At 45.7% G+C, this 22056-nt stretch overlaps 1 protein-coding gene across 8 annotated transcripts in view; it reads left to right on the forward strand.

Moving 5' to 3' along the window:
* Positions 1–19050, forward strand: part of PI4KB (phosphatidylinositol 4-kinase beta) — a 59111-nt gene extending 40061 nt beyond the window's left edge. For 6 of the 8 annotated variants that reach the window (XM_073323376.1, XM_073323379.1, XM_073323377.1 and 3 more), the window contains 9 exons: positions 4662–4889; positions 6520–6747; positions 7734–7843; positions 8867–8971; positions 9704–9827; positions 9920–10185; positions 10914–11046; positions 11599–11719; positions 15358–19050. In XM_073323376.1, coding sequence (XP_073179477.1) covers positions 4662–4889; positions 6520–6747; positions 7734–7843; positions 8867–8971; positions 9704–9827; positions 9920–10185; positions 10914–11046; positions 11599–11719; positions 15358–15539 — 1497 coding nt within the window. In that variant the 3' untranslated portion in view covers positions 15540–19050. Of the gene's footprint in view, positions 1–1316; positions 4527–4661; positions 4890–6519; positions 6748–7733; positions 7844–8866; positions 8972–9703; positions 9828–9919; positions 10186–10913; positions 11047–11598; positions 11720–12681; positions 13715–15357 lie in introns of those variants that run through there. The other 2 variants (XM_073323383.1, XM_073323380.1) reach the window with 2 other exon arrangements.
* Positions 19051–22056: the final 3006 nt, after the last annotated feature.

Below are 22056 nucleotides of genomic sequence, written 5' to 3' on the forward strand. Positions count from 1 at the left end.
TAAAAAGAAGAGGAGGACTTGTGGCACCTTAGAGACTAACAAATTTATTTGAGCATAAACTTTCGTGAGCTACAGCTCACTTCATCGGATGCATTCAGTGGAAAATACAGTGAAGTTTTTTCATGACACCATACAAGGGTTATTTAGCTTAAAGCATATTCCAGTTATGTCATATTCATAGCATACTTCCTTAAAGCATATGGAGTGCAACGTCACAAATACTTAAATACCTCCAGAGGGTTGTTGGGAAGGTTTAATGTTTGTAAAATGCCTTCAGACCCTTGGATAGAAGGGGCAGTAGAAGAGCAAAAAAAAATCTATATTTTATAGCGATAGTTGTTACCTTCATATCAGTGATTTCAGTTTTATAGTTCTCACATCAATGTTGCCTAAAGCGTGTGAGATCCACTTACAATTTAAATGCCTGTTCTGTAACCTGAAGGGACTCTGTGTGGTGTTGGCTTCTGCCTTTTTCCCTCAGGAGAGAAATCTATTCTTCAGGCTTCACTAACCATGGTTATTCATGTCATGCTTGAACATGGCAGACTTTTATTGTAGCCAATCAGACTCTGCAAACATTTATGTCCTATTTATAAACCAGCTGCAGACACCTGTGCCTAGCTAAATTGCTTAGGTTTTTATACACATGCACATGTATGAGATATGTGGTATTCCTCATAATTAACACTTTTAATCTTGAAACCCAGTGGCAGCGTACAGTTAGCTGGAAGAGTCTAGATGCCCTGTAGAACATCCGTTCTAGTCTATGCATCATTGCTCTGTTTCTGTAAAGACCTACAGCCTGCTTCTTGTGCTACACACCGTCTTTAACTATTGTCTAGCTTTCAGTGCATCAGGTAAGAGTCTCTACCAGTTTAGTAGTGGAAGTGAAAGAACATGTAAGAGATGCTGAGAAACCGGATATAAATGAGATTCTGCTGTGTATTGCTCCGAGACAGCACCTGTGGTGTTGCTAATTTCTGGCACCAGAAAGATATAAACTGAAGGGAGCTCAGAAAAAAGCAAAGAAATGTGGTGAGGGAGACAGGAGGGGGATTGAATTGAGGAAAGACTAAGCGTGAAGTCCGTGTAGCCTGGCTAAGTGGGAGCATAGCAATCTACAAATGTTTTAATACACATGCCAAGCAGCGCGAGAGAGGAATTGCTTACAGTGGACAGGATGGGGATGATATTGGAGACAAGGAAAATATAGATTGAACGTCAGGAGATGCTTTTTGACAATAAGATCTCTTAGATTGTGGAACATAAGAAAGGCCATACTGGGTCAGACCAAAGGTCCATCTAGCCCAGTATCCTGTCTTCTAACAGTGGCCAGTGCCAGGTGCCCCAAAGGGAAGTGGGGAGACCCTCACTGCTTGGGACACGAAAACTAAACTGGGCAAAAGCCCTGGGGAACGGTCAGCCTTCTGTGCCGGCTGAGAGGCTGGAGTAGATAATACTTATGTGAAATTAAAGATGAAAATGACCTACGATTCCATAGGAAAGGCACATGCTTATGAGAGGACAGTTGCTGGAGAAGGTGACCCAAGCACTGCTCCCCAAACCACTCATCCTAACTCCTGAGCAGACCACAGGGCTTGCTCCAGATCAAACCAAAATCACGCTCCCACCCTCACACACACACCACCTGAGCATAGCAAATGCCTTGTTCTGATCCCTGCAAGATAGTGTACTGAGTGACCTTAGGATGCCAGTTATCTGGGCTGTGTTCATAATCGGAGTAAGTTATTCAGCAGCATCCAGACCTAAAATGTCATGGTTTAACTTAGTTGTTTTTTTTAGGGGACGGAGTGATTTTAAAACATCACCAGTTAAATGTGGTGCTGTAGTATCAAGTAAGTGTTTATATTGGCCCAGAGAGTGCTAGAGTGATACTTAACTATGCTGAGAACCTGAATGAAGGAATAAGGTTTCACTTCCACCTCTCTCTGCTTGGCCTCAGAAGTTAGTTTAATGTCATGATCCCATGTAAGGTAAGCTTACTGTTAATTTTCTAATGCTGAAATGCAGGTCTGCATTGGCTTAATTCAATCTGTCGGACCTTTCTGGGGTTCAGTGTCTGTTATATAGAGACATAGCTTAAGGTTGCTGGTACCATTCAAGGTCAGTGACTGTGGATCCAACTGGGTGTTTACATTTTCCAAAATGGCCTCTGTAACAGGACTCAAGGTGGAGATTAATTTTCCGTACTGTGTTGGCACCTCAGCAGAAGAACAAAGTATATCTCAATGAGCTGCTTGGCACGCAGGAACTTAGCAACAATAAACAATAGGGAGGCCATTTTCTGGCAGTTCACGACTGACTGGAGGAGTAGAGGGCCTGAGGTGTCTCCAGAGGTACATAATCCAGACAAACTTCCAGGAAATGTCTATGCAGTGTTGTGTTGGACTCAGGACATTAGAGAGACAAGGTTGGGGAGGTAATATCTTTTATTGGACCTACTTCTGTTGGCAAGAGAGACAAGCTTTCAGGCTTATGTGGAGCTCTTCTAGTGAGAGCCTAGAACTTCTGAGTTCTACTCCTGTCTGACAGTATCTTTGTGCAAGTCACTTCCCTTCTCTCACTCTGCTTCCCTCTTCCTAAAACAGGGATGATGATATGTAACTTTGTAAATGCTTTGAGCTATAGATAAAAAGTGATTTAAGTGCCAAGCATTAGCTCACTTGAGGGGCTGGGGAGCTTAATTGGTTAATGTTTACGAAGCATGTTGTCAAGGAGAAACGTATGAATGAGAAGTATTAAACCATTAAACAGTTAAAAACCAAGAGAATATAGGATGTTGAAGTGATGAGCTGAATTGTGCGTTGCCCTAGATGTATGTACCAGTGCTCTCTTCCTAGCAGATCAAGATTTGGACAGTCCCCTTGAGGAAAGCAGGGTTTCACTCTTGGCTTGCTGTTATGTTTATGCCTCTGAGTTCCATTCATTAATTATCCTATTGGACACAATCATAAATCACTATTGCAGTAACTAGGCTTTATTGAATATCTCAGTAGCGTGTGCAATGCATGAAAGTTTCAATATCCATAAATTATGCTGCTTGATTTTTGTATGTGAAATTATCAGATGCACACACACCAAAGATGAAAATTGACTTGAGCCATGAGGCACAACAAACTTTAAAACAGGAGCAATAATCATAATAAGCAATTGCAGCATTTTGGGGTTTTGGTTGAAAGAGCCCAGAAGATTCTGTGGGAAAAGTGGATGGGTTCAGTGTCATGGATACTTCTGGAGGGTCAGAATATTTGTTTTTAACCAGTTTGCAGCTAGCCCTGCAGTGAGTATGTTAACATCAGTGTGGTGGTCAGGAACAAGAAGGAACTGAGTTATCAGAAGTGTGGAGAGGTAGTTTCTGTATAGTGGACAATGAAATCAGGATGCCAGTCTGAAAGGTAACATACAGACAGGGCGGTTCTACTGTGGATGGGGATTGTTAAAATAGAAGATGGGAGCTACATGATGTAGTTCAGATGTGTGTATGCTAAAGGACCGAACATCGGATGGCGCAGGGTTTTTAAACATTCATTCTATGGCTGGTGGTTGCAATTGATCATGCTGCCGTGGATGCTATGCAAACATTTCCTCCTATCGCAAGGACACCTACGCTTTCTTAGCCAGCGTAGCTTAGTGAGGGAAAGCTGCTGTCTTCAGGAGGGTGACTATTGACTGCTTTATAGAGTCAGGTGCTACACTTACATTGAAGCATGGAAGCTTTTTGATGTGGACTACAGACAAAAACTAAACCCCTCTGCTCTTACAGAGGATGGAAAAGGACATTAATGTTAACTAGATGGCTACTTTTCTTTTTTACCAACTTCACTTAGTCTTTCATAGGTGTTCTGTTATAAATAATTTTTCCTTTGCTCTCTTTGCCCATGCTACATAGCTTTTGCATGTGCATTTCTAGCATGATCGGTGATGGGGGCACTTCACAGCTTTTAATTCTTTGTCTTTAATGGCAAAATTCAACTATAAACTTCTGCCATTTCAAGTTACAGTTCTGCTGCTCAAAATGAGTAGAACAGTGTTTAACCTGTAAAATACAGCAGCCACATTCACAAATATGTTAATGGTTAAAAGGTTTAAGCTGCACTTTAAGCTTGAGGTTTAATCCCACCATAAAATGGTCAGAATTCTGAGAAATATTCCCCAGATTTTGACTTAAAAAAACAACCCAACCTTGACAAAGTAACTGTGTGAGGCTGGTAGAATTAGAGAAAAAGATCTGGGCTCCCTCTAATGGCTCTCTAGGAGTAGAGACTTTACACTGTTGCCAGACGTGTGGTGTTGCACAGATAGATGAGTGAGTGAACAAAAATAACCATGTTAAGTCAGCACCACAATGGGATTGTGGTGTGAAGATTTTTATCCCAGTGGAAATGGCCAGTTTCAAGGTGAGTGAAATGCTCTAGGGAGGTTTTTGTGTTCAGTATACATACTTTTTTGGTGTCCTGTTTTACAGATGATCACCTACTCCTTATATTCACAAGAGCATCAGACAGGTAGTAGAAGCTTCTCTTCCATGTGCAGTTTATCCCAACAATTTCAGACTGACTCCTAATTGTAGAACTGTGGGTTCTTACGCACACAACTGTTGCCTTGTAACTCTCTTCTCCCACTTCCTTAAAACATTTTAGCCTGTCAGACTTGCCCCAGAGAGAGAATTCATCAAATCCCTGATGGCCATTGGAAAGAGACTAGCCATTTTGCCCACCAAAGAGCAGAAGACTCAGCGTCTTATCTCGGAGCTGTCTTTACTTAACCATAAGCTTCCGGCACGCATCTGGCTTCCCACAGCTGGCTTTGACCATCATGTGGTGCGGGTGCCCCACACGCAGGCGGTGGTGCTCAACTCCAAGGACAAGGTAAGAGTGGCCGAGCAAGGAAGATTAGTTCTCTTGAAGCATTGTAAGATTAGCACTTCCCTTAAAAGCTGATTTCAGAGAACCCAACATTAAGAACGTAGCTCACTGCATCTTCTGGATATTAAGCTAAATAAATAATAATTCACCTTCTCTTAACCAGTCATAAATAAGATTCACCTGGCAGGGTCTGTCGTCACCATATGGTACAGAGATGTAGCAGGTAGAGCTGCACATAGCAGGCTTCCCTGCTGTCGTTCTCTGGGCTGCATCACTTGAGAAGGTCAAGGACTCAAGAGACATAGGAAGAGGAGTCCATGCAAGGGTAGCTGGGAGGGGAGAGTCCAGAGAAGGCTTGAGCGAGAGGAAGTTTCCCCCAAAGCTTTCTAATGTTGGGTTTGAAATGTTCCTGGATTCATGTCCCTCTTGGCCACTTTCAAACCCTAGCAACAGCCCTTCAGAAAAAGGGCCAAGTTTAATGGTGGCGTGTGGTTTCAGTGCTGTGTGATAAGGACTGGATTTCAAAGGTGCTGAGCAGCATAACTCCTGTGGAAATAAATGGGACCTGCAGGCATTCAGCATCTGAAAATCCAGCCCAATAATGTCAGAAAAATCGACCAAAAATATTAGGGTAACATTCTTACCTGGGTTATATGTGAGCTACTGGCATCTGGGGCAGAATACAAGGCTACTCTTTTAACGGGTTGTTTCTGCATGGCTTTGAGCTCTCTGGCCCTGATCTTAAGCACACAAGTGCTCCCATTAACTCCAGTGACACTACTCACATGCTTCAAGTTAAGCGTGTACCGATGTGCTTTGCGAGATCAGTGCCAAAATGCTCAGTACCTTGCAGGATTGAGCCCTCCAAGCTCAACGTTTTTTCTTCTGGTGATTGTAAGTTAGTTTTGCATTGATGTGAATGTTACTGATGTCTCTTAAACATCAGAGTAAAATATGCACTTTGGTGCTACTCAGGGTAATTAGCATTTGACCCTAAGCTGGCCTTGTTCCATTTACCTTACTCTGAGCACATGTCCTTGTGCATTAAACAAGCTGAGATACTTCTGGCTTTAAGATATTGCGATATTATTTTATTAGATCCTCTGATTTTCAGTATCAATACAAATGACTATAAACCCCTTCCTTCATTCCTTCTTCATCTGGAATGTAAATTAAAGGTATATTTATTAGTTACATACTTTAATCACCTACCAGTCATGGTACCCCTGAAAATTTTGGAGAGAGCAGCAGGATCTAGGACTCAGAGTCAGGAACTCCCAAATGTGGCACTAACTTGGTCTGTGACACACAAACCTCTGTTTTCCCATTTGTAAAAAGATTTAGCTGATCCCCAGTGTATTTGGAAGACAGCGATTATTATTAGTCACAGGATTATGGTAGCAAGTATGAGCCCTAGTCCTGGACCAAGACTGAGGAACAGGGACCAATCTAAGGATCAGATGAGAGAGCAGGTAGATTGATTAATGTTCAGGGTGGTTTGATGATGGAACGGCTAGATACTGGCCAGTGTTAAAAGTGAACTGCAAAGCAAGAGAGAAATGAAGGACTCAAACCCTGGCCAGTGTAAGTTGTGTAGCCCTGTGTCAGTGACATTTGTTTCCGCTTCCCTCAGGCTCCCTATTTAATCTACGTTGAAGTACTTGAATGTGAAAATTTTGACACCACTAATGTGCCAGCCCGGATCCCAGAGAACCGCATCCGGACCACGAGGTCTGTGGAGAACCTGCCAGAATGTGGGATCACTCATGAGCAGAGGGCCAGCAGCTTCACAACTGTTCCCAACTATGACAACGATGATGAAGCCTGGTCTGTGGATGATATTGGGGAACTGCAGGTGGAGGTGAGGCAGCCAAACTCCCCGTCACTAAGACTAGAAACCCAATGGGGAAAATGAGTCCCAGCCATAGAACTGTGTTCCCTGTTGTAAGGAAGAGGGGACATATGGTGCAGTCTGTTCTCAGAGGGACCTCCCCATCTCAGCCGGCTCCTGTTTTGGTGACTCCTTGCAGCCAAGGAGGCCTGGATGCTGTTCTCTGTGGAATATGCTACCAACACTGAGAGCAGCCAGAGCGGAGTCGCTTGAGTGGAATGCACAAGGGTTTGCCTCTTTGCCATGCTCAGCATGATGCCTCTACAGCTTTGTCTGTAATGTCTTACTCCTTCCCTTTTGGCATGTCCCGCAGTGAGAGAGCACTGAGCTAGCTGCAGCTCGGCAGCATTCTAGAGATAGTTGGTGAACAAGGGGCTTCCCAACCGTGATCGTGGTAGGAGTAGCTGCCTGGCTTGTAAAGGAAAGATGTGTGCAAGAGAATTTCTCTTGTGAGCAGCCTCTTGGGCACTGAAAGCGTTCGTACAATGCAGCACATCCCAGGCACTGAGTGTAAACTGCAATGTGAAATCTGCATCCTAACACATTAAAATGCCGTGGCTTGGAGATCAAAATAGCAAGCCTGCCTGGAGCCCCGGATTGAAATCTTGGCAGGAGAGACTCAGTCATTCATCCCACCAAGGTAGATAATCGAGTGCTGTGCAGTTCACTCTGTGCCTGTTCTTCTCTTTTGGATGAGACCTTAAAAATTGGGCCTGTCTGCTCTGCATGGCTAGTAGGTCCAATGGGACGCTTCTCATAGCCAGGGTTCGCCCTGCTGTTGGACAGTGTGTAAGCTCACCTCCTTCATCCTAGAAGTGGCTGCATTTCAGTGGCTCTGAACATGATTAATGGATCCTTTGGACTGAAAGGTTTATAAATATAACATTTTATCATTTTGCACTAAGGAGAACACTGAGACTTTCTAGTCTGTAACTCAGTCTTGTGTCTCTTTCCAGCTTCCAGAGATGCACACCAACAGCTGTGACAATATTTCCCAGTTCTCCGTGGACAGCATCACCAGCCAAGAGAGCAAAGAGCCTGTGTTCATAGCAGCTGGTGATATTAGGTAACAGTGAGCTTACGTTGTGGGTGGGAGATTTCCCTTACTGTAAAGACCGCAGAGCTGAAGATGGGTTTCACTGTCTTTATTTTAAAACAAGCCTTTGTGTTGGGTGGGGAAGAGTAACACCAGGTATCTCCATTAAAATCTCTGGTGAAAAAGCCCATTAGTCAGTACTCATCTTTCTCACTAGGCCTGAGCATCAGGTGCCCTGTATGTTCCTGGACTGGAGGCAGGTGTGGGCTGAGTAGTGGCTGGGTGTAATGGGATGTGCAGTATGAATTAATTCCAAAGCCTCTTCTAAAGAGATGCACTTATTAGCTGAGTAGTGGGTTCTCTTTCACTTAAGCAAAGCTCAGTGTCAGGTCTGAGTATCTTTGAAAACTAGGAGCAAGACCAAAGTCAAAAGGTCAATTCTTCATCAGGTGAGTCAACTGACCAGTTAGTAGCCATTTGGTGATATACGTGTGGCGTGAGCATGCATGTTACAACAGATCTGAGATCTCGGAAGCTAAATAGGCTTAGGCAAGGTCAGTACTTGAATGCACAATCTCCAAGGGAAACATGAAGTACTACAAGAGCTGGAATTGATGGAGTTCTTCTTTTGAGAGAGCAGCCTCTTAGCTCGCTTTAGGGGTTGCAGCGTTGCTGAAAATTGACTCACTTGAATGAGACTGAAGACTGCGGTTCTGCCCATGTGTGGTCCCAAAGACTTAGTGGTGTAAGCGCTATTTTCCTAATTTGAAGGAGTAAATTCAGCCCATGGAAAATCAACCTCTGCTGTTTCCGTTAGATACAGCATTTTTCTTCATCCCCTACCTTAAGCTGTTTAACAGTGCAACAACCCTACACAGCTGTTATGTTCCACTCCAAAATGGGGTTTGCAGGTCAGTGATGGGTGACGTGATCCCTGACAATACAAATTTTGTAAGTGCTTTGGGCTAACGTGTGTATGATGGCATTGGATTGTCACTGAAACCTCTCTTTTGGGGAAAGCAGACTTGCGTTTTTAATGACTTTACTTTCTAGACGGCGCCTCTCGGAGCAGCTTGCACACACCCCGACAGCTTTCAGGAGAGACCCTGAGGATCCATCTGCTGTTGCCCTGAAGGAGCCCTGGCAGGAGAAAGTCAGGTATGAGTGAAGGAGGTGGGGTACAATGGAAAGCTGAATTGCCCCCATTCCTGTAATAGGTCCGTGTTGAAATCCCAGCTTCGTCTCTGTGGAATAGCTTCCCTTGTGGCTGCCTGTGCTGATTTGCTCTGTAAGTAAATGTGGAGCCTCGGCTTTGGGCACCGATTGCCTTTAGGGAGCAAATATTGACTCAGATTCAATATTTCCAAAACAAAAGGTCTCCATACACAGCAGTGATTGATTTAGGCTCTGTGTTCCAGGGTGCTCTGAGTCCCGCAAGTTTGGTGCTTGGCTTATTCTTTTGGAGGGGGTACGATTGTGGATGGGAGGGGAAGTGATAGAAAAGGGCCTTATTTCCTTCCAGTGCTGCTTAATTCCTCCTGCTGTACAGTTTGGCATCTTCTCTGCTTGTTTAACACTTATCTATGGCACTTTTGTCAATGCTGTATAAACATAATAAACGACTGTCCCGGCTCCAAGAACTGACAGTCCTAAAGCCCCGAGTCAACAAAATACTGAAGACTATCCCTGTTTAGCAAAGCATTTAAGCACATGCTAGCAGTGAAAGAGAAACATCCTGAGTCTAGAAATTCTTGAATCAAAATCCATCTCTTGGTACTGCCTTATAGCTGCTGTCTTGTTACTATGCTGTTGTGCTAGGCTCTTTCCAGAGATGCCCTGAAGGAGGCAGAGGCTCTCCTCTCTCTTTAACTCTTCGTGATTTCCCCACAGGCGGATCAGGGAAGGCTCCCCTTATGGCCATCTTCCAAACTGGCGCCTCCTCTCGGTGATTGTCAAATGCGGAGATGACCTCAGGCAAGAGTTGCTAGCATTCCAGGTCCTTAAACAACTGCAGGTAGGAAAGAGCAAGACCCCTCCCACTAGTGCTGTGGGTCCGTAAACGCAGCCCATTGGTGCGTTTGACTCACAAATCTCTTTCTCTTTCAGTCTATTTGGGAGCAGGAACGCGTGCCCTTGTGGATCAAGCCATACAAAATCCTCGTCATCTCTGCAGACAGCGGCATGATCGAGCCAGTCGTCAACGCAGTGTCCATCCACCAAGTCAAGAAACAATCCCAGCTCTCGCTGCTGGACTACTTCCTCCAGGAGCATGGCAACTACACGACCGAAGCATTTCTGACGGCCCAGAGGAATTTTGTGCAGAGCTGTGCTGGATACTGCCTGGTGTGCTATCTGCTACAGGTCAAAGACAGGTGGGCCCTGTGTGTTGGAGTGAAGAGGCTGTAGTCTGAGCACACAGAATTTCCTTGCCCACCGGGCCTTGGGACCAACCACTGGGGGGCGGCAATCAGGGAATTGCTGTCTTGAGGCTTGCCCCTTAGAGAAGTGTATTAAACCCCCCAAAGGGGGTAGTAAGGTTTCCAAAATTGCATCCATTACTCAAGATGCCACTTACCTCATTCCGTGTCTTCCCCACCAGCAGGGAATCCCTGAGAGCAGAGGCATCCTCTCATGGTGCTTGCTTGGGAATCAGAACAGTGGGAAGTGGCTGGTATATGACCATAGGGGAACCTGAAATTTGAGTAGTGGGAGTTCGTTTGTGTTGAAGCCATGCTGCTTGGAGCATTTGCTGTGTAATTGCAGGGCTGTTTTGTAAGCAATAAACCCTCATATGTGTACCTAGTTAAAATGTTATTTTTTGGTAGTGTTGTACAAGAGGCAGAGAAAAGAGGCAAGCAGAGAAAATTTGCAGCCCCGTGTGCACTTGGCATTAACAGGAGATGCTGCTGGCTTAAACTGAAGCCAGTACCTATTTGCTTTGTCAGTGCTCAAGCAGTTGCTCCTCCGCATTTGGTGAGGACTTCATAGCTCTTTACTCTGTGGGTGCGTGGTTCTCCGGCTCCAAGTGACTGGGAGGGAGATGGCGTCTGAAATATGAGCTTGTTGACAGTTTTCTCTCTCGTTCTCTTTCCCCTTCAAGGCACAATGGCAATATATTGCTGGATGCAGATGGACACATCATCCATATAGATTTTGGGTTCATTCTCTCCAGTTCCCCCAGGAACCTTGGCTTCGAGACGTCTGCCTTCAAGCTCACGTCGGAGTTCGTTGATGTAAGTGAGCTATAGCTAAATTCTGCCAGGAAGGGAAAGGGTCTTGTGGTTTGGGGCACAAGATCAGGAGCCAGGAAACCTGAGTTCTGTTCCCAGATTTGGAAGGGAGTGTGGTCTAGTGATTAGAGCAGGGGACGGGCACACCAGACTCTTGGGTTCTCTTCCATACACACTTTCTCTGTGATCTTGGACAAATCCCTTCTTCTCTGTGTATCAGTTTCCCCATTTGTACAAGAGGGATGATCCCTATTTCTTGGTGAAGAGTAGTTATGAGAATTGTAATTGATTTCTGCAAAGTATTCAAATGAGGGGCATTATAGAAGAGTTAATTCTTATTCCTAAAGAACTCTCAGATCCTAGGAAGAAAGTTGATATAGAAGAGCAAAGTCTTACCATAAAATTAGATCCTTCAAATAAATGTGCCTTTTAAATAATTCCTGGTGTGCTTTTCCAGCTGTCTTTGCTGGCAGGGCTGCTGTTGGAATTTCCTCTCTACGGAACGCTTTTGGCATGTCACTAGAACCCGTGCTCACTGTCTGATCTGCTTTCCAGGTCATGGGCGGTCTGGATGGTGATATGTTTAACTACTACAAGATGCTGATGCTGCAAGGCCTCATCGCTGCCCGAAAGCACATGGATAAAGTCGTCCAGATTGTGGAGATAATGCAGCAAGGTATGGCACTGCTTTCCAGCCTCATGGCTCCAACCTGCTCTTACACTTGACAGGATACATATGGGCATTTCACACACCTGTGCTGGGAAAGGGGAGACAGCTATGACTAGATGCACAATTTTGCTCCCTGTCTCTGCCCTCCAGATGGTCTTTCTTTTCATTGCGCAGCATTGGGCAAGTGTTCCCAAACAGAAGACGGACATGAAACACCACATGAAAATCTGGCAGTTCTGACGATATTAGTCTCTGGGATCTTCGTGCAAGATCCACATCGGCTGCATGATGCATCCGCATAAGACCATTTGAATTGTAGCGATTTGAATATAAAAGATGGATGGAGGAGGTTTTGTGTAATGGTGAGAGCAGGGGATTGCGACTCAGGTCACCTGGATTCTGTTCTCCGCTCTCCCACTCACTCTGCGTGACTTTGAAAGAGTCATTTAGGGGCCTGATTTTCAGAAGTGCTGAGCAGCACCTGTGAGTCCAGCTTAGGTCAATGGGAGCAGCAAGTGCTGTGACTTAAATTTTCCCTTAAGTGGGATCCCTGCCTCTCTGAAGGCGTTGTGGGGATTAGAGTATAGAAAGCTCTTTAAACTCCTGTGAGGAAAAGAACTAGAGGAGAATTATCATGACACTCCTGAAAGCATTGCATAGAACTAAGCATTCAGTCAAATTGCTAATGCTGGGAAACTGTAGCATGCTTTGATCCTATCTCATTCTGTGTATGTCGTCTAACTCCTATTTAACTACTGTGTGTGTGTGTGGGTTCTATGGAAAGATAAATAGGTTTGGCAGGACCGAGCTTCTGAAGAGCAGGCATCTAGCTTGCTGATCTTGACTCCTTTATTTAAAATGTAATTTGCAACGTTGCCTGCCATGGGGAAAATTGTTTGCCAATCATAATGCTCCTGCGGACACTTGAAGTGTGGAGAGAAGCAAGCCAATAACTGAGTGTGTGTCAGTTTGTCCTCTAGATTGCCAGAGATGTTACGGAGAAAGTCAGCAGAGCCAGGTCCATACGGTAGCGCAGGTCATCTGTGAGTGTCAGGAAGCAGAATAGAACATTCACAGATAAGTTTTCTATTGTATGAGATCTTAAAGGGGCTAGCAGCCCAGTGCTCCCCAACTAGTAGCATATGTACGGGGACTGGCACTCCGAGCTCCCCCCACCCAATCCTCATGAGGGGAACCTCTGTGCAAGGACGGGGGTGGCACTGCTGCCTGCCCTCCATCTAGCTGTGCATGTTCAAACCTGCCATGGGGCTTTGCTTTTTCTTGCATGCACCAGGCAAGGTCCGAGCACAGTGGCAGGTTAGAGCAGCCCCAGTTGCGTGGGATGGGGTAGGCGTTGGCTGGGACAGCTGAGATCTTAGTCTGATAAATGTTCCACTTTATCAACCTCACTGCAGCAGAATTATATTCACTACATTCCCCTTACAGGGCCAGGGAAACTGTCCCTAACGCAAGCATTCAGGGGTTGCATCACCAAACTACAGCTTTGCAGCTGGGATCCTATGGTCAGGTCGTCTAATGGTTAGAGCAGAGAGTATTGGGAATCTGGGTTCTGTTGCCAGCCTGGTCATAAGAGCAGAGGGAAAAGGAAATCAAAAATGTTGTAGATATTGTAACTTTATTTCCCTACTATACTATAACACACTTAGCTACCTAAGTTAGAGGAGTGGAAATAACCATCCAATTTTATACCATGGCACAGTGTAAGGTTGCACCTAGCTGTAAGTGAATTGGGTCTGTTCCCCTTTAAAATTACACAGAGGGCAATAACCAGTGTTAATCTATTTACCGTATATACTCATTCATTAGCCCATTCGTTTATAAGCCGACACCCCAAGATGGATAGGTAAAAATAGTAAAAACTGAATGACCTTTTCATAAGCCGACCCTATATTTCAGGGGGTGGCAAACTTCGGCTCCTGGCCCATCAGGGTAAGCCGCTGGCGGGTTGGGACGTTTTGTTTACCTGGAGTGTTCACAGGCACGGAGTCCCTCAGCTCCCTGTGGCCGCGGTTTACCATTCCCAGCCAATGAGAGCTGCGAACGCACATCCCGCAACTCCCAATGGCTGGGAACGGCGAGCCGCGGCCACAGGGAACTGAGGGGCTCCGTGCCTGCAGATGCTCCAGGTAAACAAAACGACCATGTATTAGATATTCGATTCAATGATTTCATAGAGTTTAAAATCATCACATTTGGTGTAGACCCGTTTATAAGCCGATCCCCACTCTTTGATGCGTCACTTTTTTTACCAAAAATATTCAGCTTATGAACGAGTATATACGGTAATTGTTTTCCTCGATATTAATGTCAGTGTTTTGATGATGTCTACACAGTGCCCTCTCTCTGCATTGTGTTGCAGTCTCTTACTCCTAGTTAGTTCGCAGCTCTCCCTGCGGCATGTAACCAGGCTTGAAGCAGTTCATAGATTCATAAAGGTTAAGGCCAGAAAGGATCATTATGACCACGTAGTCTGGCCCCCTGGAGTCCTCAAACATAGTTACAACCCCAGTACATTAAAAACACCGTTTACCTCCACACACGCCCAGTTACGGGGAGAGTTAAACCTCATTCATCAGCTCTTGCACGTGGACCTCTGCACGCCTGTCTGGCCGCTCAGGCTAGAGCACAGGTAGCAGCAGCCTTGTTGGACCATTTCCAAATGATTTGTTGCTAGTGTGGTTCAACACTTCCTTTGCAGTCCAATAGCCCAGACTGTAAAATCCTCCAGCACCAAGCAAGGATGCTGCACACATACAGAATACCTAGCTGGTAACCCTCGCACTGAATCAGCAGCTCTTCCTCCCTCCCTCCCCTCTCCCGCTGCATTTGGCTGAAGTTGCACGGCAGGGTGAGTTGGGAAGAGCCTGTGTAAGGGTATTGCAGTTCAAAGTCTGTGTGGTGCAGTGGGGGAAGGAAGTGGGGAATAACTCACATTCCTCCACTGGGCACCGGTTTCAAGCATCCACCGAGGTATTCCTCACCTGGCAGAGACTGGCTTTCAACTACAGATCAAGCAGTATTGTGTTGGGATCCAAGGGGGACTTTAAAGTGGTCGCTTAAGAAACAGGGGTGGTTCCTTCATTTGGGCTTTGCCTACTTTCCTGTATTAGAAGCTCTTTAACTAAACTACCTTAAGCACCACTCAGCACACAACCATAACGTTGTGTCAGCCGGTTTGTTAACCCTAGCCTGGACGAGTTAGCCACCCCCAGATGATGGGTGAAAGGTGTGTCCTTGCTTATACTGAGGGCCAGCTCTCTAGCTGCTGTGAATGGCTGCAGTGCCGTTGGAACTAGTGGGGCCAGATTCCCAGCAGGCATATGTCTGTGCAACTCCATTGGAGTTGATGGTGCGACTCCATTTTACACCAGCTGACAATGGGGCCCAATGCTGTGGTTGTGAACGCATGTTCCTGTCACTTCCCAGAACAGACAAGACCTTAAAGGGACCCTCTGTGCAGGTTTACTTGTCATTACTAGATGGCAGTTGCAAAACGTGCCTCCCAAACCAGGCTGCTCTGACTCTCAACTATTCTGTGTAAGTTCTTCCCACTGCTCCAGAATTCGCTGTTAACTCTGCTCCTTGTCTCCTCCTATGTCCCCATCCCCACCCCGACGTGTTAGGTTCTCAGCTGCCCTGTTTCCATGGCTCCAGTACCATCCGCAACCTGAAGGAGCGTTTCCACATGAACATGACGGAGGAGCAGCTGCAGATGCTCATTGAACAGATGGTGGATGGCAGCATGCGGTCAATCACCACCAAGCTCTATGATGGCTTCCAGTACCTCACCAACGGCATCATGTGACAGCTGCGCCCTTGCCACCGACTCAAGGATGGCTTTTGCCGCAGCCACAGTGCCCAGCTGGAGACCTGCCACCTGGCCGAGGGAAAAGGTCTTGCCCCGTGTGGTGAAGGGAGCTGAGCAGTAGCACCTCCCGGGTGCCAGGTTTAACAGACTCGCAAGCCACCACCAACAAAAAACAGTGTTCAGAGAAACAAAATCCACGTGTGAAATTGACTAAAAACAAAAAGGATCATGTGACAACCATTGCGATCACGTTTAATGTGACCGCAGGGTCCAGGCGTTGGTGAGACAAAGCCATCAGCGCTCTGTGGACAACAGAGCATCTGCTAGACACCAGAACCATGTGTACATCAGTTCCTCCCACCTTTATTTCAGTATTATGCCTGTTGATGTCCTGTGAACTCTTCCACAATCTCATAATCGTTTAGGGCCTGGGGTGGAGGGGGCCAAAACCATCCTTCTCCCTGAGTCTGGAATTTGCTGATATTTTGAGCCTTCTGCTAGCTCCACTTGAATGCAGTTGAGGTGAATCCCCATCAGCCCCCAACCCTGCATGTTCCTGTACAGCGTTCTCAGCATTATTTGACTCTCCTGATGTTGGTTTGGCTTTTTTCACCCTTTGCACATTTTAATGTAAGTTTAAGTTGCAAGTTAGACAACAAACGTGTCTTGAGATCATAGGTCACTAGACACAACCCATGTAGCACAGTCTTAACCTTCTGGAGCATAGGGTTATTAGGACTTGGATCTTTTTGTTTCGTTTCATCCACGTCTCTCATAGTCTGGCCATGCAACGGCATGCCCGTCTGTCTGTCTTTGGGCACCTTTTTGACTTTGTTCCACAAATCTGGGGCTGTGAAGCTTTCCCCTGCAATAATATCAGACTTCATACTTCATGGGTTTGTGCCACACTGAATGTCTTGTCCTTGGCTGATGATCCTGGTGATGCAGTAGCCTGGCCCTGAACTCGCACCGCCTTGAACTCAGCAGCGGTGCTGCAAGTTGCTTTGTGTGTGGTATCCGCACAAGGGTTACATTTCCGTGGATGATGAGTTTTTACATCTATCTGGATCGGACCTCTATATGCAGAATGTTCCCCTGGAGGTTATAACCTGTCCCATCCCTCCTCGGTGGTGTACTTTGGCCTGAGCCAAGTTTCATGGCTCCCAGGGAGTGAGGCAAAATGTGGACTGATTTTGCTAGTTTTCTTCCTAGAGTAACTGAAGGCTAGTCTAAACTTATCCATCTTACCTTGCTTATACACCTAGCTAGAGTTCAGGAGATGGGTTGATTTTTAGTTTTGCAGCAAGCAGGGCATAGCTAGTGCCTTTTTTCAGTTTTAAGTAAAGAAGTGATCGTGCTAATTTTTCATCCCCAGAAACAGGTCAAAAGCAGATGCTGACAAGCACAAAGTTATTGCAAAGAACCAGTAGAACACAGCTGTGAAGTTGTAAGGCCAGGCTGTTTGGCTTATAGATCCAGGGCATGGAAATCACTCTAGGCTGGGCTGATTTCATTTTTAAAACTCCCTTTCTGCTACTGTCCAGCTGAAAACATCTGTACTTTATAAAGAGCAACAAGGTTTGATTTGTTGAAGCTTCTCCATTTCTGTGTATTAGTATAACTCTATTCAGACATAAGTCCCTTCCCTTGTCCTCTCTCCCCTCAGTGTATTCAGACTTCTTGCAGCTGCTGATCAGATGGTGGAATCCCCTACTACCTGAGTGTGTGTGATTTGTTACCTCAGTCCTGGTTCTCCCCCATTGACTCCTGTATGTGGACTCTCATGTTAATAGGTGTTTGTTTAGTGCTACTTTGCCATGTTGATTATTTAGCCTTTTTTTTAACTGTATTTTAACATTATGGGATAGAGGTTTCTGGCAGGAAGAGGCAATATTTCCAAGTTTTGCAACCAGAAGTTCAAACCACTGCATATGCTCCTGCAGCCCAACAGATGAGCAGCAACCTAGGCTTCACTGTCTCCCAATTGCAGTTAAAACATACAGGTCGTGGGGAGGCATAATCTTCTGTCACTTCCTGTTCTCAAAACCAGTTATTCTTGTTACCAGTTTGGAAATGGATTGGCAAAATGTAAGTTATGGCTTTTTACTGTCCACTGAAAGAATTATGAAAGGTCTGAAACATTGACTTTGCAAGGAGTGGAGAACGCTTGGGTAGCAATATGCTGATCCTTGCAGGTGGGAATAGAAAAGGACCTAGTGCTAGTTTCATTACCAAAAAAAACACTAACCTAGTTGCTTTTGTCTGTTCGTTCCATTTTTTAATTTTTCCCTTTAAGTTCCTCCTTGTAACTGCTCTTGTGACCCAGCTGTTCCCGGAACAGCCAGCAGGGGCTCGGAAAAGGGGCTGTAGATTTTAGGGAACAATCTGAATTTCTGTGGGAAAGACCCAGCCTTGCAGTGCCAGAGGGGTGGAGCTAGAAATGATAGAATTGTTTGGATGATCAGTGTGTGGGGCGGGGTGGTATCGCTCTAATATAAGGACAAAAAGTAACTATGAATGTTGGAAAAATGAGTGATACTTGTCACATGTTGTAGCTTACAAGCAGATTTGCAGGCTGCTGTGTTGAATGGGGTTACACTTCTGTAATCCACTTGGCAGTGGTAATTTTAACCTCCTTCTATAATCCACTTGGCAGTGAGGGTAGCAATTATTTGTAGGAGCAGCCCATGACATGTTGGTCATTTTGGCTACTACTGAGTTTCAGAGCAGAGAAAGGATCATTTTAAAACTTTGCAATTGCCTTGTTTTTTTGGTGGGGATCACTGGGATTTAACTTTTGGGTCAAATTTAGGCTTAGTTTATTCATTTGTATGTCACTTAGCAGCCTGTTGAATTGTCGGAAAACTGCTTTAGTGGCTAACTTCATGTTTCGGCTCCTGCCGCGACTCAAGCTTGCTTGGCCATAAAAAGCCGTGAACAGACACTTCAAATGACTCCATCTTGCTTTGTAGCTTCCCCCTCTGCATTTATCCTGACCTGGAAGTGAACTGCAACCAAGTTCCCCTTTCATGTAGCAAATGGCATACGGATGCCCAGTGATCAGATGTACTGAGCCCATAGTAGCAGCATTGCTTCAAGTGGCAAATTAGCAAGTGAAATAATGTCCCTGTATACAAATTACCCAACCAGTTGGGTGACTTCTGCAGATTGTTGCTACTTAATCTGGATGGGATCCTTTGGAATGTAGTTTTCATTTTAAATCTTCATGGAGAGTACATTTTAACAGCTAAAAGGGGATGGGCTGCATGACGGCAAGAGGAGAGGGACAAAAATAAGATCCTAATAGGCCATACTAATGGCCTCTCCTTGAGCTGAAGCGAACACCCTTTCTGACAGCTGCTGCTGGCTACACGGGCTGTGTGTGAACCTTTCCATGTGTGGGGACTTTTTATTTTCCTATTCAGTAAGGATGGGCCAAACTCAGAAATAAAATATACAACCAGAACTTGATTTCTAATAAAATGTCCTTTTTTAAAAAAACAGAAAAGCTGGTGCAGAAATTGTTGATTGCGTCTCGTTAAGCCGTCAGCAATTAAGAAAAAGCTTAAAGGGGAAAGCTCTGGTGGGAAAGATTGCTTTGTGTTTCCTACGTATTCCAAGCCTGCCTCTTTCTGTCACACCCCTAGGCTTGCATAAAACAGATTAAATGCATGTAGGTAGAGTTTGACCCCGAAGGATCACTGGGGGCAGATCTTGAACTTAACCGTGGGTTTCAGGACAGATCTAGTTTTTTAAACCTCCTTTGAATACTAATCCTCATTAGAGGATTTCCAAGCACTACACACAGGTGAATGAGCATTATCCTCATTTTACATGTGGGGAAACTGAGGCACCCTGATATGACTTGATGAAGGTCATGCAGTGAGTCAGTGGCAGAGCAGAAGGATGGTCTTGTGCTTAAGGTGCTGGAATTAGACTCGGGGAATGGAAATGTCTAAATATGTCCCAACCTTACCTGGTAGATTTTCTCCTGGTGGGTATTGGAGTCAGATCAGCTAGTGATGGGAATGAGATTTTACTTGAGTTAGCAGCCCTACCAAGCTAGCTCAGCTATGGCGGAGTGAGAGTTGGGTTCTGTTCCCCCTCATGCATCATTAACAGAATGGTTGACTGAGGTTGAATCGCTAACGCCTGTGCCACACCACTGGCAGTCACAGGGTGAGACAGGTCTCACTGAGGGAGCTTCTAACAGTCATGAGGATGCACGGGTGTCCCTGAGCTCTGCCTGCAGAACTATCGTTACCGGGGATGATGCAGGTGAAAGAATGAGCCCCGCTTCCCATTTGGATCTCAAGGTGGATTGTTGAGCATGTAGGTGATGGAGTTGGAGGCATTGAGCCGGGAGCCCAGCGAGGCCTTTCGGAGAAGAACCCCACCTCAACGTTCTGAGACCGGTTTGTCAGTCGCTGCAGGGCAGTTCCAGTAGGGGTGTAGACAAGGAGGCCGCGTTGTGCCAGCATGTGTCCACGGAGCTCCCAAACACCTGTCTGATGGGACTGATGAAGTCACAAATAACCTCTGCCAGCTGGAGCTCTCTGCTTTCCATAAGAGCACCCTCATTCCTACCTCCTTGAGGAAGAGACAGAGGCTCCAGGAGAGGAGACTTCCTCAGTCAGGCGTGTCAGTAGCAGAGTTTGGGATCTTGACTCCCATCCTCTGACTCCCCATCCTGGGCTGCATTTGACCCTGCATTTGAAAGGCTCTGTATCCCATTCCCATGTGCCTGGCCCCCAGGCTGGGAGCTGTGAAACTGGAGGGTTTGATTAGTAGTGTGTGGGGCTGCTGCCCAGGTTCCTTCTACCAGGTACCTTCTACCTGGCAGCGGCATACTCTGCAGTTTTTAAACTGGCGTGAAGCTCAGCTCTCCAGTGGCCGAGCGGCTTCGGCTTGGTCTGCACAGAATTGGATGTGGGGAGTGGAGAATCGTAAGAAAGGGGAAGTGTTCTGGAAAGCCGCTGTGCTGGACAAGCACACCAGAGTCTGAGATAGAGGCCGGAAGGGACTTGTAATAGTATGGACACTCACCCCGGGAGCTCTCCCTGTTGCCCTGCACACCCCCTGGTGGCCTGGTGCTGAGTCTCTGTCCCCCCCAATGGACTTTCAGTAAGTTCAGTGAAGTTCTTATGTAGCGAACGGAGCTCCTTCGAGGGTCTGGTTTATTTAAATAAAGGCCAATCAGCTGTGCAGCAAGTCTTCACCCCCGGCGTCCGGGGTGTGGGGAGGGAACCAATCTTAGTCTGTCGGCCCCACCCAAGTCCCTCTGTCCTGGCTCATGGCCAGGAAGGCCCCATTTGATCATCTATTAATATGGAAATTCTAATATAAATGTAATATTAGTGCAATGTAATAATGCAGTTATAAATTAGAGTATATACAATATATTGTATGTACTAGAATGATAATAAATGATGATCATGCCTATATATAAACATAATCATAGTCCATTTGCAATTCATGTAGTTATAAATCAATACAATTATCATTAATATTCAAATTATGATTGCAGAATGCAAGATTCAGCTACCTACAGATCTTTGATCATAATCATTAACTTTCAGGTAAAATGGACAGCAGACACACCAGGTGAAACATTTTAAAATATTTCTTCTTTGAAAAATGTCATTTATTAACAGAGGAATTTCCCCCCATCTCTGGCTGTGGTGAGGGAGAAACTGATGAGTGTGGATATTTACCACTGAAAATTGAAAACTTCCAAGTTTAACTTGGCCGTCAATTTAACTTTGCCAGTGGCTCAACCAGTGATTTCCACCGACTAGCAAAGCAAAATAAGAATACCTAACTCTTAGGTATTGTTCATAAGTACATCTCAAAACACTTCAGTCTTTGAATGTACTCATCCTCGTGACACCCCTGTGAGGCAGGGCAGTGCTATTATCCGCATTGTACAGATGGGGAACTGAGGCACCGAGAGGCTAAGTGATTTACCCAAGGTCACCTGGGATGTCTGTGGCAAAGCAGGGATGTCTCCTAAGCCCTAGGTGTAAAACTGCCTTAAAGGTTCCCAAGTTGGCAGGGAGATTTCTTCAGCGTTCAGTGCTGCGCTAAAAGCCGCAACTTTAAATGCACATGCCTGCGAGAGGAGGGAATGCTCGCTGACTTTAGATGTTTGTTTAATTTAGATGTTGAAAAATCTAGACTGGAAAAGAAGACACTCCCCCCTTCTCCCCTCCCCAAGGCTGCAGAAGTTCTGAACTAGCTGATCCTGCAGCATCAGACTCGTGAACACCAGCGCACGCAAGGGGGGAAAAAAGGCCCCTTGCAGCACTGAACTAAGGGTAAGTCTACACTGCAGTGTAAGCCCAGAGTTTGCTCTCAGGCTCCAGCCTAACCCTCCTTTCTGTCTACACACAAATCACACTAAGCCAGGCCTCAGACACAAGGTCTCAGGACCCCATGGGGGTGAAGGGTCCCAGCCTGAGTCAAGCGTTGTTGTTTTGCAGTGGCGATGCAGCCCCACTGAACTCATGCTCTG

This window comes from Lepidochelys kempii, chromosome 24 (genome assembly GCF_965140265.1).
Source record: "Lepidochelys kempii isolate rLepKem1 chromosome 24, rLepKem1.hap2, whole genome shotgun sequence".
In the NCBI taxonomy this organism is placed as follows: domain Eukaryota; kingdom Metazoa; phylum Chordata; order Testudines; family Cheloniidae; genus Lepidochelys; species Lepidochelys kempii.